Raw genomic sequence first — 15,539 nt, 5'->3', positions numbered from 1 at the left:
AGGTAAATCATAAGTAACATTTTCACAATCGTAGTCTCTAAAAGGAAACGCAGGGAGCATGCATTGCTCCTTGGACTCCTAAACTTCACTTCAAGGTCACAGGCCTGGTTATTAACAGGGTTCTCTTCTTACCAAGTCACTGTGAGACAGCGAGATAAATTACATAACCTCTCTGAAGTCCTGTTTTCTACTATCAGATAATGAAACAACCACCTAAGCTAGTTAATGCTATGTGCTCTCTGAAAGGACATTATTATAGAACATGCTATATGAAATTGATTTAGCACATCTTTGATATTTATCTTCAGATCCTTGCCTAATTAACTTATCCAAACAAAATGCAACTTTCACAGACAAGAGTGGTAAGCCCATAGAAGCAAGTCGCCATGAGCTAGTCTTCTCTCAAAGTGCTTTTTAACAGCACAGAGGGTCATATGTCTGCATAAAAGGTTTTTAAAAAACTGTGAGGTTTACCACTGCTACTTGAAAATAATAAATAATAACACATTTTTAAAGGTTGTGCAGGGTCTATCAAAGCCCACTTACACAAATTTTTATAGTTCTGCCCAATAAGAATCTACTGCTCTACAGAAAAGATATTATCAAAATAATTCACTGTGCCTAAGGAAATGAAACCATAAACCTTTGTACTTCACAGGGTGGGTGTCATTTTCTATTTGTGTTAATGGTCAAGTCTCCAAAACACCAAATTACACTCTAACTGCACGGATTTAATATGATTGCACAGATATGACAGAAGAGACCTGGTATGAACTGATTTTTTCTTCCTTGACCAAACTACAGTGATTTTACATCCTCTATTTTTTTATATCTTTTAGATAGTATCCAAAAGAAAGAATGAAATCCAGTGACAGAAATTCAGATTCACTGAGGTGAGAGAAACCAGAAAGTTATCTAGTCCAATCATAGAGAACAAATGAATGAATCTGGGAAAGAAACTTCAGGTGGGATTTCTGTTAACTAATGACTCTATTGATTAGCAGTAACATGTGATTTTCATATCATAAATAGTAATGAGATGCTCATGATTATGAACTTTAAAGTCTACCTGAAGTCAGCAGAAAATTAAGCACAAAGCAGCAATCTCACCCTGGATGGGTATATCCATGTCTCCAAGTGCATTCTGCTCCCCAATAACATACAAAACACCTTGAGGCTGAATATATGCATATGCTGTTATGTTAGAGATCCACCAATACAGACAAGAAAACAAAGGAATAGATAAAAGGAATAAGGAAAAAGGCAGAAATAAAAACAAAACATATCTTATAAAACATAAAAAAACCTAAACTCCTTTATTGTTCTTTATCAGGATAAGATAAAAAACATATAATTCTAGCATCAAAGAATTCACTGTACTTCAAGTTATAAGCTTTTATCAAAAGCCTTTTCTAACACTTAAAAGGCATAGAACTCTTCATTATCACCAAAAAAGTTGATGGTATAAGCATCTAGATTTCTATATAGGTACAACACTCTGCAGTGAATATTAAAGGAAGTATTTGGGGGCAGGTAGGAAAGGCTTTGGGATTATTGTTAACTACAAAGCTTTAGGAGTGAGATGTGTTGTCTTCCATGCAGCGGTCTTAGAAGTAAGTATTATCTTAACAGTTATACATTTTTCCATGACAAAATCTCACCTTAAGGAAAAGATAAAAAGAACACATTCATACTAAAAACAACATATAATTTTTAAAATGTGGGTTCAGTTACATACTTACCATAAACATAGATATCACAAAGGTTGCCCTAACAAAAATAAATTTAGTTCCTTCCCTAAAGAAGTTTATAATTTACATGTTCTATACAGGACTCCATTTTTGTAACAGGAATAACTTCAATTTTTCTATATAACTACAGTTAGGCAAGATGTTAACATTGCAGAAGGCTGGATCAAGGATGCACGGGACCTCCCTGTACATTTCTTTGCAACCCCCTGTGAATTTAACCTGTGAATCTGCAATTATTTCAAACTTAAAAGTTTAAAAAACGGGAAAAGGATCAGATAAGAAGGATAAGCCAATTAAGGCAAAAGAGATTTAGGAAAAAAAAATTATCACTAAAAGTTTACCAAGAATATTGGAACACAGGTGTGTTGTCTCCCCTCTGCAGAAAGCTTTGGGGGATGGGAATAACGCAAATCTATAAAATTACATGCTTAAGCAGAAACTTTCCTCTTGAAAAATTTGCTTCCCTTTCCTGTTCATTCATCCAAGCTAATGTAATGAGGTTTCTTGAGGCTATCATTCATTAAGCCTTTCTGTTCATCAGATTGTATAAAATCAATTTTATTTCCCCAAATATACTCTTCCTCGCAGCTGTTTAAGCCAGTCCAGAAATATTTGCATTGACTCAAGGAGGCAGGTCAACCAAGTATTAGACTATTGTCAATTACACAGTTATTAATTCCATTAAACAAAGAAAAATGCAAACATTAAGAATTTGGACTTTCTCTCCCTACTCCCTATCATTTTTTAAAAACAGATTAACTGTGTATGTGGAATCTGCAGGATATACTCATAATACAAATCTTAGGAAACTACTGTTTTTGAAATCAGGAAGATTGCCTTTTCTGTATCATCTTTGGTTCTTCATTTGGTTTTTTGAAGAATTTAGAGTTGTGTGTAATCACAAGTAAACAACCAACCTTCACCCCCTAACAAAACTCCTAGTGTGCTTCCTAATAGAAACACACTAACTGACCCCTAGACTAGTATACTTATCAAGAAAAATTTACTATACACATATTTCTATGCTGTACAAAACTGACCTCTTAGCCTCAGAAATGTTATCAACTGTATCAATGAATTATGGATGACAACAGTGAGTATTTAATGAACATTTTTTTCAAGACCGCTAATAAAGCTGTGAATTCACAAGGCACAGAAGGGTTTCTGAGTCAGCTTTATAGCTCTATAATCATACAGTAATATTTCAATCATAAAAGATTTATTAGCTCAAATGTAATCCCACCTTCACATGGGATACAATGTCCCCTTACTGCTTATTTTATTTGTACTACATAACAACTGTGACACAAAGGCAACAACTCTTACTTAAAGATATCCCCTTCTCTCCAACTTCCTGAGCCTGTCAGCCACCTGCACAGTGCACAGCACTTTTACATTACCAAAAGCCTACTTTGAAACAAAACCCACACAGCTGGTTAGGAGCAGGTGTAGACCAACTGAACTAAATCAATTCTGTCTGTAGGAATTCATTTCTAAGTGTTTCAAAATGTCAGATCTTGCGAATAAAATCAACCTTTTCATTTGGTATTCTCTTAAAAGATAAGATTTTTAGATATGTTTCCTAGCTATTTTTAATTCAAAATTCCTATGACTGTAGAATAATACATGGGCTTTAAGAGGTAATACAGCGCTTCCCCAGCTTCTAATTTCTCAACACTTTATTTGCAATTCTGCCTCAACGTACAGAACATAACATACACCTACACAGACATTAAATTTCTTTTTCCCAACATGTTGTCCATACTCAAAGGTAGAAATTAAGAATCACAAACTCCCTTCCTTCTCTAAAAATAAAAATTTTAAGTTAATTTTTTCCTGCATGACATTATAAAACTCTGAAAATTTTCCCCATTTTGTTTTAAAGCAAACAGTCCACCTTAAATCAGAGATCACAAACCTTTTATAGAAAGATACTAGTCATTCTGATCCAGTGGCTATATTTAATTAATTGCTTTAAATAAAAAATGTCAAGTCACTTGTCATGTTCTTCTCTTGACAATCCATCACACTAACTGTAGATTGCTTCCTTCTATATATTTCCTTTTCCTTCCTCTTTTCTCTTCTGTGCCAGTTTCAGTTGTGGCTCCTATTGTGGAATTCATTCAATAAGCCAAACATCTCCCTTTCCAATTCTATTTATATTATTTCCTTAAAAATCAGCCATTTTTTAAGAGTAATAATTGTCTATGCTTATCCTAATGCTATGAGAAGTTGCCGCTGACGTTATTTCAAACACTTGTTACTCACTAAGTGACAATGCAGTTTAAATCGTTTCTTCACTTATAAAATGGGGATAGAAATGCTTGAGAAGTACACTACATTTCTTGAAATGCATTGTCGTGAGTTCACAAAGCAGCTTTTCTCCTCTGCCTCCCCACAACCCACCACGTACCCAGACCCCTGCAGCTGTGTAACTTTTCTGGCCCCAAGTAGTTTGAATGTAAAAATAAAGAAAGGGATTGGGCTTAAAGTTGTCTTCAATCTTTTTTTTTTCCAATTATGCTTCCTTTTTTGTCCAACTACTCTATCAGTAGATTCCGTCACTAAGTCTTTTCTCTCCTGTGAAATAAAGGATATTCTGCTCTGAAATTATACTGACTTATATTCTTTGATTGTCCAATGGGTTTTTTATTTAGGGAGGAATAAATCAATATATTGTAGTAGGAGTTTGATTTTGATTCTGCCTCAAGGCTTAAGAATGGGCTGAATAACCTACAACTGTGATTTCTTGATGAACTTTTAAGAACTTTAAAGAAAAGTTGAATGTGGGAAGAATGTAAGGTGTGTTCATCCACAATCCTATCATCATGTATATTCTTTAAGGGCAAGACCTGTGCCTGATTTTTTTCCCCCTAACTCTTCACATGACTTATACATAGTGGATGCCCAACAAATAGGGTTTACTATTTTGTATTTAGTTTCTATGCTGAGGACTTTGGGAGATCAGGGACTTTGGCTGAGATTACTTACTGCAAATCTAGTGCTCCCCTAATGTTGTGGCAAGAACTCAGTCTTAAAACCCATTTCCAAATGTGTTACTAATTTCCAGCCTCCTCAGGAGACGACTAACCCATTCAGCAACTAATTGTTATGCTACAAATTGCCTGTTTTTTGATGTTAGTAAAATTCAAAGGCTAAAACACTTGCCTAAACCTACCCATGATTTCTATTTTGAATTTCTTATTTTGTATTTACATTAAAGATATCCAATGTATCAACTTTATGAAAGTGTCATTATTGTTGCTGTAAATTCAAGTATCATAATCATTATATAACACCATAAATAGATTAGAGAACTAAACAATACCCTTTTTCAGGCAAACAAAAAGTTGTCATAGAAGGAACTAGAAGAGATGATGCTTTTTAAAAATTGACCAACACTTCAAATGATGAGAAACACCAAGTGATTAAGCTACATATCTGTTTACAAAAAAAAAATCAACCCTGAAAATATATACTAAAATTTTGCAAAAAAAAAAAGTCACTTATACAAATATAGTTACAGTATCACCATCATTAGGCAAGATTAATTGTGTACACTCTATATAGCAGACATTTTATATCATTAATCCTTACAATAAGGTGGGTATCATTCTCGTTTTAAAGATAAGAAAAGTGAAGCTCAAAAACGTCACTCAACTAGTAAGTGACAGAATTGAGACTCAAACCCAGATTTGCCTACCTCCCTAGTCACTACAGTCTACCATCTACACCACATAGAAACTGATTAAATGACCAAAAATAGTGGAAGATTGGGTAAATTGTGTTACATTTACTTGACGTAATTTTATACAACTATTAGAAAACAAAAAGGTAGTTTTCATTTTATTTTATACTTCCTTGGCTGAGTACTGTATGTACATTATCTCATTTAATCTTTTCCCCAAAATTTTTTGAGGTAAATATTTGTTACCCCCATTTCAGAGATGGAGAAACAGAGGCTTAAGGGTTAGGATGACTCCACCTGGCAACAGCAGAGCTGGCAGAGAAAACCACATCAGCTTGACCCCAAAGCCCATTTTCTTAATCATTACACTGTACAATATTACACACAAAAGAGCAATTCAAAGTTAAAATGATTAACACTGGTATTAGTAGTCTTTGCTTTAGGACAAATGATTTCCCATTTGATTCACAATAGTATTTCTCTAAACCACAGTAATTACAGTCATTTTTTCTGTGTTTTTCTAAAATGTTTTTAATTTTAAAAAATCAAGTTTCAACCAAATATTTTTTGTCTTTGAAAATGAATAATGAATTGTTTCCACTGTTGCTAATAGTGAAATAGTTAAATCTTGAGGGTATACCCTGGTGGATATCTCCCCCAACTATCTAAAAAGAAAAAAAAAAAAAAGGTCACAGTCAGTTACTCCCGTTAGATCAGTGTTCACTAGAACATCTGTAGGCACACACACACAGGCTCTTTGCTGTCAGCCTCCTGCTTGGCTCAGTCATAGTGGGCAGTCAGTGAATCTTCCCCAAGTGCTGACATTTAATACCCGGTTTAGCAGCAAAGATTCAGAGAGGGGTAAGCAGCCCCTCTGGCCTTCAGGTAGGTCCAATACCTTCATTTCTACCAAAGCTAAAAGATGGGAGCCTATGTTTGTAAACTTTAAGGGAATGATGATGCCATAATTTGGCAACTTGTTAGTTACAGGTGGATTGGGTGTCTAGAGAGGGAAAAGATGATGTAGAATTTGGAAAACGTGGGGCTTTTTGTTCTCAGGTTGCTGCAAGGATTTAATTCCCAGGCCTTCAAAGCATTATTATTTATTTTATTGTACATAAATCTTTCTCTGGCATAAGTATAGGAAGGAAGACCTAATCTTGGTTTTACTGCCAGCAAAAATTAAATAATGTATGCCTCAAACCTGACTAACCATGCAAGATAGTGTTAATTCATGCACTAAATATCTGCAATTACATGAGGTTACCTGCTATTCTGGAGCAATCAAGAAAACATGGGCAGCACTGATCAGCAAGATTTAATGCTTCAGAGTACAGTATCTTTCTTTGGAAAAAAGAAAAAGTCAGTTCAGACACAGGAAACTACAAACCCAGACCTCATACCATTAGTCCTCTTTTCATACTCAACTGTGCCCTAGCTTCACAGTGAATAAATGAAAATCTCCCTGCTGAGAAATGTTAGCATGGGGTTGGGAAAACTGTATAAGTTTATTGGTCATATATTTCTGTCTTTTAAAAAGAATCCAATGTGTTGACTTTGAAACTTCCCTCCATTGAAGAACAGTATCTTATTTTTAAAAATCTGCCTGTTTTTAGCTAGCCTATTTTAAGAAAAACACTTCAGTAGGTTATTTTAGATCTAGTATAATCTTTTAAAAACTCATTTTAAAAACCAAGATGTGACAAATATAGTCATATTAAAACCATGGGAGAGATGCAATAGACTACTCCAGTGAAAACATATTCAAATCAGTAAAGCAAGATTTCGAAAAATATGGCAAAATAATGTGAAAACACTTTCAATGTTCCGGTTTATTCTGTAAATATATATATGATCTGCTTAAAATGGGTACTCTAAAAATTAAACACGCAAACACTTGAACTGTGTTCAAGAGGGGGTAACTCATCTGAGCAATGGTAAACTTTACCACTGTTTTTAGGGCCTAGATATTATAAAGTGAACCAAGAACAGAGCATCAAAGGGAGAACAGGTCAAAACCCCTATTCCAAAAATCTTTAGGGACCTAGACTAAGCTACAAAAATGGGCAATCTTCTGTCTTGCCCAAGAAAATGTTTCTGTTTAATCTACAATAATCGTGTTTTCACTTATAAGAAGCCAAAATCCCTATTGACAATCTTAAACGTAAGCCAATGGTGAAAATATTATTTTAAAGCTTGCTGTTTAAGAGCAAATGTTCTTGGAGAACCCCTTTGGGTCTGAAATGCATTACCCTGGTATGGCCTGCTTTATATTCCAATAACAGTTTTGATGGGTATTTGACACAAGCAGGCTTTGGTTTTGGTGTGCCCTCCACCCAAAATGGGACAACCCTCAGAATAATCACTCATCATGCTGAGCTTAATCACTTATGGTTTTCATTTACTGAATTGAGGGTCAATAGTATTTTCTTTTATTCCTGTGAATAGTATTTTCTTGGTTACTCAAGTGCCTTTTCTTATGTAGACTTGGCTAGGCTATGAATAAATAAAACACTTGCCCAGGTTATTTCTTAAGCAGGGCAAGTTGCTAAATCTACAAACAACCATGGTCTGAGAAAGAGAGAGGCTTGCTTTTACAACTTTGGTAATAATCCTTCCCAGTCACCATTTCCTCATTTTGTTTAATAATCCAGAAGATGATTGCTAAAAGATCACACCTTGAGGAATCTCCCAAGTAAAACTGAAAATCTTAAGTACAAGAGATTATTTAGCTATTAATTACACCTGATCTACAGAAGTGCTTCAACGGAAAGAAAAACAAAACACCTCATTAGAGTGACCAAATGGTCCAAGGAACCTTTGCAGGAAAAATAAAAATAAATCATGGCATCAACTAACATTCATTGAGTACTTATGTGCCAGGCACTGTGTTATGTGATTTACATGTGCTATCCCATTTATTTCTCAAAACAAATCAATGAATAGGTACTAATTTACCCCCATTTTGCAGATAAAACAGAACAGAGAAAAATAATTTGCCCAAGGTGGTTACACAGCAACTAAGTGTTACAGCCCACATTTGGACTCAGAGAATCCAACTTCACAGCCTGCATATTTAATTAGGGTTAGAGAAAGGGCAACAAGAAAAATGAATTATCTGTTAATTAAACTGAAATCGCCACCAGCACCCTCATCATATATATTTATCCATTTATTAGTTCAAAAGTTTATTCATCTATACCCGTTGACCTGATTTCCAGATCCTAAAGCCCCTTCTAATCCTCTCTGACGCTTTAAATACCAGCCACCATTACTGGCAAGTTATCGTGCACTAACAACCTTACTTTTGCTAAGTTCAAGAATAATTATAACAACTATCATTTACTGTTTGAGAAGCCCTGTTCTAAGTGCTTTATATGTATTAAATTACTAATCAAGCTAGTCACAGTGGCTCACACCTGTAATCCCAGCACTTTGGAAGGCCAAAACATAAGAATCACTTGAGCCCAGAAGTTGGAGGCTGCAGTGAGCTATGATTGAGCCACTGCACTCCAGCCTGGGTAACAGAGCAAGGCACTGTCTCTTAAAAAAAAAAATTACTAATCATAACTGACATCCATATGAGATAGGTAAAATTATCTTAATTTTCAGATGAGGAAACTGAGGCACAGAGAGGTTAAATAACTTCCCTAAAGTCATGTAGTTAGTGACACAGGATTTGAATCTTGCCAGTCAGTATTGAAAGCCCATACTCTTAGCCACTGTTTTATACTATTTTTGAAGTATATTAACTATTTACTCTTAAAAGTCAAGCAATTTGTACTGCTTTGTTTCCTTTAACATTTGGTGCCTAGGACTTACACTGCAAACAGGGAGTGTATTTCACGTCTCTCTAAGGTAGGTAATAATAAAATAAAAATGTATCAAGCTTACTTCATCTGGTAAATACCCTTTTTGTTATAATACAAATATGAAATCCTGAATAATTCTAACACTTCTTTAATTAGTGCCTGCTTACTACAGAATTATTAAAGAATTACCTCAAAGTTCTCGGGCTAGAAAGAGATCTGAAACAACTGCCACTAACTCTGTTTTCCTAGAGTAGGGAAGAAGGGGAGATGTATTTAGTAGGAAGGTTCTCTGCTTCCCTGAAAGAACTCTAAAAACAGAAGTAAACGCAGTAAAGAAAACAAAGGACCTTAAAGTGGCTCTTACAAAAGTCTAATAACTGTATTTCCATTTACCAAATGTAGGAATGGTAAAAATCGTTATCAGGCAATTTCTCTCCTGCACTCTTAGGTATTCAGGGACTCATCTTTTGGTTCTGCAAGACAGTCACAGCTTTGGTAACCTCGCAACCCTCTTCCACTCCCAGTCCCAGCAACCCAAGGAGCCTCAGCGGTTCAATCCTGAGTCGCGCTCCAAAGCGTCCAGGCAGGAGTCCTAACGACACCTCTGCCTAGGCGTCCTTTCAGACTATGGTTTCCAGGCAACCGCTCTCGGGCAGAAGCAGTTCCTACCGGGTCACCTGTTTCAGAGTCCCCAGGAGAGGCTGCAGCAGCACCCGGGCAGGCGTTTGCCCGACACCGCGCTCCTGGTGCCGTAGCCTTCCCGTAACCCGGGTGTTAATGCAGCCACTCTCGCCTCCCGTTCCTCAGTGTTTCACCTTGGTTCCCATCTAGGTACTTGGCACCTTTGGCGTCTTTATTCACATACGTCCTAGGAGTCTCCTCTCCTGAAGCGACAAAGACAAATTAGCCGTAGTTTCACAGCCCTATAGAGAACGGATTCCTGGGAAATGTAGTTCTTTGGGCTGACGTGTGGCGTAACTCTTTAGGGAAAAGGACTACAATTCCCCGAAATCTAGGGGAGGATAGTCCGTCTCTAAAACATGTCCCAGCTGCTTAGATAGGTATTAGGCACGAAGGTTCTGTGGATCTTTGCTGGCCGAATTCCCTGGATTTTGCCCGTTCGGTCCCACTGTAAGCTTGTGGGAGGACTTTTTCTTTAAACGTGCTTTGTACATGTGAGGGACTCTAAATACGGTGATTTATATGAAGAGATACTCTAAGCCATTTTATTTTGTAATTCTTTCAGATAAAAGATCTACTCACGATCAGAAAATATGTCACTGCAGATGGTAACAGTCAGTAACAACATGGCCTTAATTCAACCAGGCTTCTCACTGATGAATTTTGATGGACAAGTTTTCTTCTTTGGCCAAAAAGGCTGGCCCAAGAGATCCTGCCCCACTGGAGTTTTCCATTTTGATGTAAAGCATAACCATCTCAAACTGAAGCCTGCAGTTTTCTCTAAGGATTCCTGCTACCTTCCTCCTCTTCGCTACCCAGCCACATGCATGGTCAAAGGCAGCTTGGAGTCTGAAAAGCATCAATATATCATCCATGGAGGGAAAACACCAAACAATGAACTTTCAGATAAGATTTATGTCATGTCTGTTGTTTCCAAGAACAACAAAAAAGTTACTTTTCGCTGCATGGAGAAAGACTTGGTAGGAGATGTTCCTGAAGCCAGATATGGTCATTCTATTGATGTGGTGTATAGTCGAGGGAAAAGTATGGGTGTTCTCTTTGGAGGACGGTCATACATGCCTTCTACCCAAAGAATCACAGAAAAATGGAATAGTGTAGCTGACTGCCTGCCCCATGTTTTCCTAGTGGATTTTGAATTTGGGTGTGCTACATCATATATTCTTCCAGAACTTCAGGATGGGCTGTCTTTTCATGTCTCTATTGCCAGAAGTGATACCATCTATATTTTAGGAGGACATTCACTTGCCAATAACATCCGCCCTGCCAACCTGTACAGAATAAGGGTTGACCTTCCCTTGGGTAGCCCAGCTATTAATTGCACTGTCTTACCAGGAGGGATCTCTGTCTCCAGTGCAATCCTGACTCAAATTAACAATGATGAATTTGTTATTGTTGGTGGCTATCAGCTTGAAAATCAAAAAAGAATGATCTGCAACATTGTCTCTTTGGAGGACAACAAAATAGAAATTCGTGAGATGGAGACCCCAGATTGGACCCCAGACATTAAACACAGCAAGATATGGTTTGGAAACAACATGGGAAATGGAACTATTTTTCTTGGCATACCAGGAGACAATAAACAAGCTGTTTCAGAAACATTCTATTTCTATATGTTGAAATGTGCTGAAGATGATGTGAATGAAGATCAGAAAACATTCACAAATAGTCAGACATCAACAGATGATCCAGGGGACTCTACTCCCTTTGAAGACTCAGAAGAATTTTGCTTCAGTGCAGAAGCATATAGTTTTGATGGTGATGATGAATTTGACACCTATAACGAAGATGATGAGGAAGATGAGTCTGAGACAGGCTACTGGATTACATGCTGCCCTACTTGTGATGTGGATATCAACACTTGGGTACCATTCTATTCAACTGAGCTCAACAAACCTGCCATGATCTACTGTTCCCATGGAGATGGACACTGGGTCCATGCCCAGTGCATGGATCTGGCAGAACGCACGCTCATCCATCTGTCAGCAGGAAGCAACAAGTATTACTGCAATGAGCATGTGGGGATTGCAAGAGCACTACAAACTCCCAAAAGAGTCCTACCCTTAAAAAAGCCTCCAATGAAATCCCTCCGTAAAAAAGGTTCTGGGAAAATCTTGACTCCTGCCAAGAAATCCTTTCTTAGAAGGTTGTTTGATTAGTTTTACAAAAGCCTTTCAGATTCAAGTGCATTGAATTTTTTAATCTATTTTAAAGAATCATAATGATGATAAAAAAACTATATCCCTATTTTTGTTTATTAAAAATGCCTATGTTTTCTTTTACCTAAGTGCCAGGTGAAAATGCTTATAAGGCAGTGCTAACTTCAGTCATTCTAGAACCTATACATTTTGAAAATATTTTACTCAAATAATCTATTCATTTATTCTTAGATGAAAATTGAAATCTTAAACACAAGTAGTAATAATAATCAAAGTCTGTTCACATTCCTTATGTGATTTTTTGGTAACCAATAACCTGTAGAGTAGTTAAGACGAATTTAACCAACAAAGAAACTGAAACCCAAAGTAATTAAATTAATTATTGTGTGCAATATAACCTTTTGGTGGTTAACCAAAACTTAAAAACAAGATTAACTACATCCTATGCTAGTCCTCTTCATTCTAGAATTACACCCATGAACAGAATAAGTTAGTTCCTTACAGCTTTTACATACACATGTATATATAGTCTCCATTGACATGAACAAAGAAAGAATCCACATCAAGTTTGGTACATTTTCTTGAATTATCTGCATGTACTTTCTTAACGGATTCCCCCTCCCCATTATATGATGCATGAATGAGGTGCCAAAATCAGTCCCTTGAACCAATTATTTCAGGAAGTTTTCATGGAAAACTTAAGCCCGCTGCTTCTTAGCACTCTGGAAAAAGGAGATAGTGAGAATACAATAAGAAAGGACCACCAAATAACTCTCATGAAGAAGAATAAAATTATTTTCCAAAATAATAAAATTTTGAAGAATTTTATGAAGTTAGTAGGCAGGAGATTTTAAATGGGAAAAAAGAAATTTATTTGTGTGTGTGTGTCTAGTTAACATGTGGAGTTTGCTGCCAGTGAATATTATAAAATCAGTGAACTTGCCAAAGTTCAATTAGACACTTGCTAGAACGAAACTAGTTAAAAGGACTGTTAATTTTGAGGATTCAAGACACCATTTGATACTTAGATGACCTTAGAAACAAATATCTTCCCCCCTGGAGTATTTTTCTGGTAAATCATTGTACTTTATCCTAAGAACTTCAGCCATAGATTCTTGTTCATCACTGTTCACTGGGAGTTCATAGTGTGTAAGGTACTACTATCAAATTTAGGGGAAAGATGAACTATGTAGGAGATGAAAAATGCTGGAGCATAAGTTCTTCTGCTAATAATTTCATGTCCCAGATACTGATGTTAACTTAGATAAGCTAATTCATGTTTATTCTGTTTCAATGTCACTTGATGAATATTCCTTTTGAACAATTGCTGTATCATTGATTTGATTTTTTGTTGTTTATATCACTTGTATAAAAATAATAAAATATAAAAGTCTTCTGTTTATAGTGATGTACTCAAATTATCAACATTTAAAGTTACCCAAATAAAGGCAAAATTATGCATTTAGTTTTCTCAGGATGACTCCACTTTGATTTCCTTTTTATTTGTTAGTAGAAAGTAGTTTAGTTGGAGCAAAAATGTCCTTTACAGAGTCCAAAAAAGATATTCCCCCAAGGAGTAGGTATAGTCCCTTTTCTTGATTTGTCTACAGTGATTCAGTGGCTAAAGAACTATTACCCCATATGTATTTTTTAGTTGATGAGATCTCATTGAGTTCCATAGTCAAACCCAGATCTCAAATAGCTGCTTTTGTTGTGTGTGTGTGTGTGTGTGTGTGTGTGTCTGTCTGTCTGTCTGTCTGTTTCAAGACCAAGCAGTTTGGTTATACTGATCGTATGTTTGAGTAAAATTAGGTCTTTTTTAAGTCATCTCACCAAAGAGTCCATCAGATGTGACTTTAAGGTAATGATGCTGCGTAAGTTTATACAAACATTCCAATGAGCCACATTAGAATAGTAAACACTTATTTCAGCGATATTGCCTTTCCCCAAAACATTTCAGGGGCTCACATTTCAATTACCTTCAGATCCATGGTTCATCAAAAGTTGTCCCTCTTCCTCCATTAAAAATGGATTTAATTTCAGGAAACAGACAAATGTTACTCAACGCCTAGCAGAGTGTAACTTTCAGTGTCACGTTACCACTTTAGGTCAAAAACAATGTGAATACCAGCTAACAAAATGAGTTTTCTGAGATGGCTCATAAATAGGTTTTAAAGGTAAGTCCTGAAATTGTTTGCACAGGAGTACAAGAGTATTATCAAGAGTGGTATCAAAAAATAAGTATATGGCTTCCCAAAGTAATCATTTAAGGAACTAAACTCATTTACAAGTATCGATGAGTTCACTGTGTTAGGGGAAGGGAAAACAGTGAAAAAGTAACAGTTAGTTCAAAGGCCCTAGCATGAGGTGAAGCTTTTAGCATTTGAGGACGTGGAAGAAGGTCAGTCCGGTGAAAACATGGTGAACAAGTAGGATGTGGAGTGGTAGGAGCCTGGAGAGGCAGGCAAGGGCCCGTTTTTCATCAGTAAAATAAAATCACATTCTGCTCCACCCATATCAGAGAGAAGTCATAAGGGTCAAACATATTATTATAAACTGAAAAATACTATCTGAACATATACTGTTATTATTTGAGTATTCAAAAAATAACTTCATTACTCTTTATTGCTGTAAAATAAATCCAGGTGCTCTGGGTAGAAATTGTTTAAGAAGAGAGTGTTATTTGCCAGAGATTTTACAATAATAAGCATGTGTAACCCATTAGAAATTCCAAGTGACAAATACATGATCTAGAACAGACATCATCAAGAACTGTGTAAAAATATTTTAGGCAGGCTGCAAGGAGGAAGGCAAGTGGTCTTGAGTTTTTGTTAGAAAGATACTCAATAACACATTCCAGTTTAGAAAATATAATTGATGATACGTTATTAAATTCTGTCTTGAAAGTTAAATTGTGAAATCATACTTGTCAGTACTGACAGTTAATCAATTGGAAATTATTTTTTCTTTGATAGACCATGGATTTATAAAACAAAGTACAATACATGAAGTTTGGTGGAAAGATAAATCACTCCTTTAGCATAGTAGAATGGTCCACTTTGACCTGTTCCCTCCCGGCTTACCTCTGTCTCACCACTCTCTTCACTCTTTGTATTCAATTTCCAAAAATGTCAAACTGATAACACTTCTAGTGAATATCCCTTGTTATTTCAGACCACAGGGACTTTGAGAAACCTTTTCCTTCTGCAGGGAATACCTTCCCTCTTGCTACTGTGCAATTCCTGCTAATATCCTTGTTCATCCGGCCCATTTCTAGTCACTCTTTACATCCCAGTTCAGATATCCCCTTCCCCAGGAAGCCTTCTCTGAATCCCACTATCTCCTAGTGGGCTGTAGTGCTTACAAATCTCAGCTTATATACTCAGAAGTGCAAGAAATAAAGCTGTCTGCATTTTTCTGTAACTCAACT

General features: G+C 36.2%; 2 protein-coding genes across 11 annotated transcripts in view; one reads left to right on the top strand and one right to left on the bottom strand.

Annotated features, from left to right (window-relative positions):
• The window catches only part of LOC123642606 (intraflagellar transport associated protein), a 55,730-nt gene extending 45,555 nt beyond the window's left edge, over window positions 1-10,175 (bottom strand). For 2 of the 10 annotated variants that reach the window (XM_045557831.1, XM_045557841.1), the window contains exon 1: window positions 10,067-10,165. The gene's annotated coding sequence lies outside the window, so the exon portion shown is untranslated. The other 8 variants (XM_045557833.1, XM_045557834.1, XM_045557832.1 and 5 more) reach the window with 8 other exon arrangements.
• RAG2 (recombination activating 2) lies at window positions 6,150-13,584 on the top strand. Its single transcript, XM_045557830.1, has 2 exons — window positions 6,150-6,324; window positions 10,498-13,584. Exon 2 carries the CDS (start codon window positions 10,526-10,528, stop codon window positions 12,107-12,109), a length of 1,584 nt encoding a protein of 527 aa, XP_045413786.1. The 5' UTR covers window positions 6,150-6,324; window positions 10,498-10,525; the 3' UTR covers window positions 12,110-13,584.
• The last annotated feature ends 1,955 nt before the right edge of the window (window positions 13,585-15,539 follow it).

Source organism: Lemur catta, chromosome 7 (assembly GCF_020740605.2).
Source record: "Lemur catta isolate mLemCat1 chromosome 7, mLemCat1.pri, whole genome shotgun sequence".
Lineage (NCBI taxonomy): Eukaryota > Metazoa > Chordata > Mammalia > Primates > Lemuridae > Lemur > Lemur catta.
This window is presented reverse-complemented; position numbering and strand designations above follow the sequence as displayed.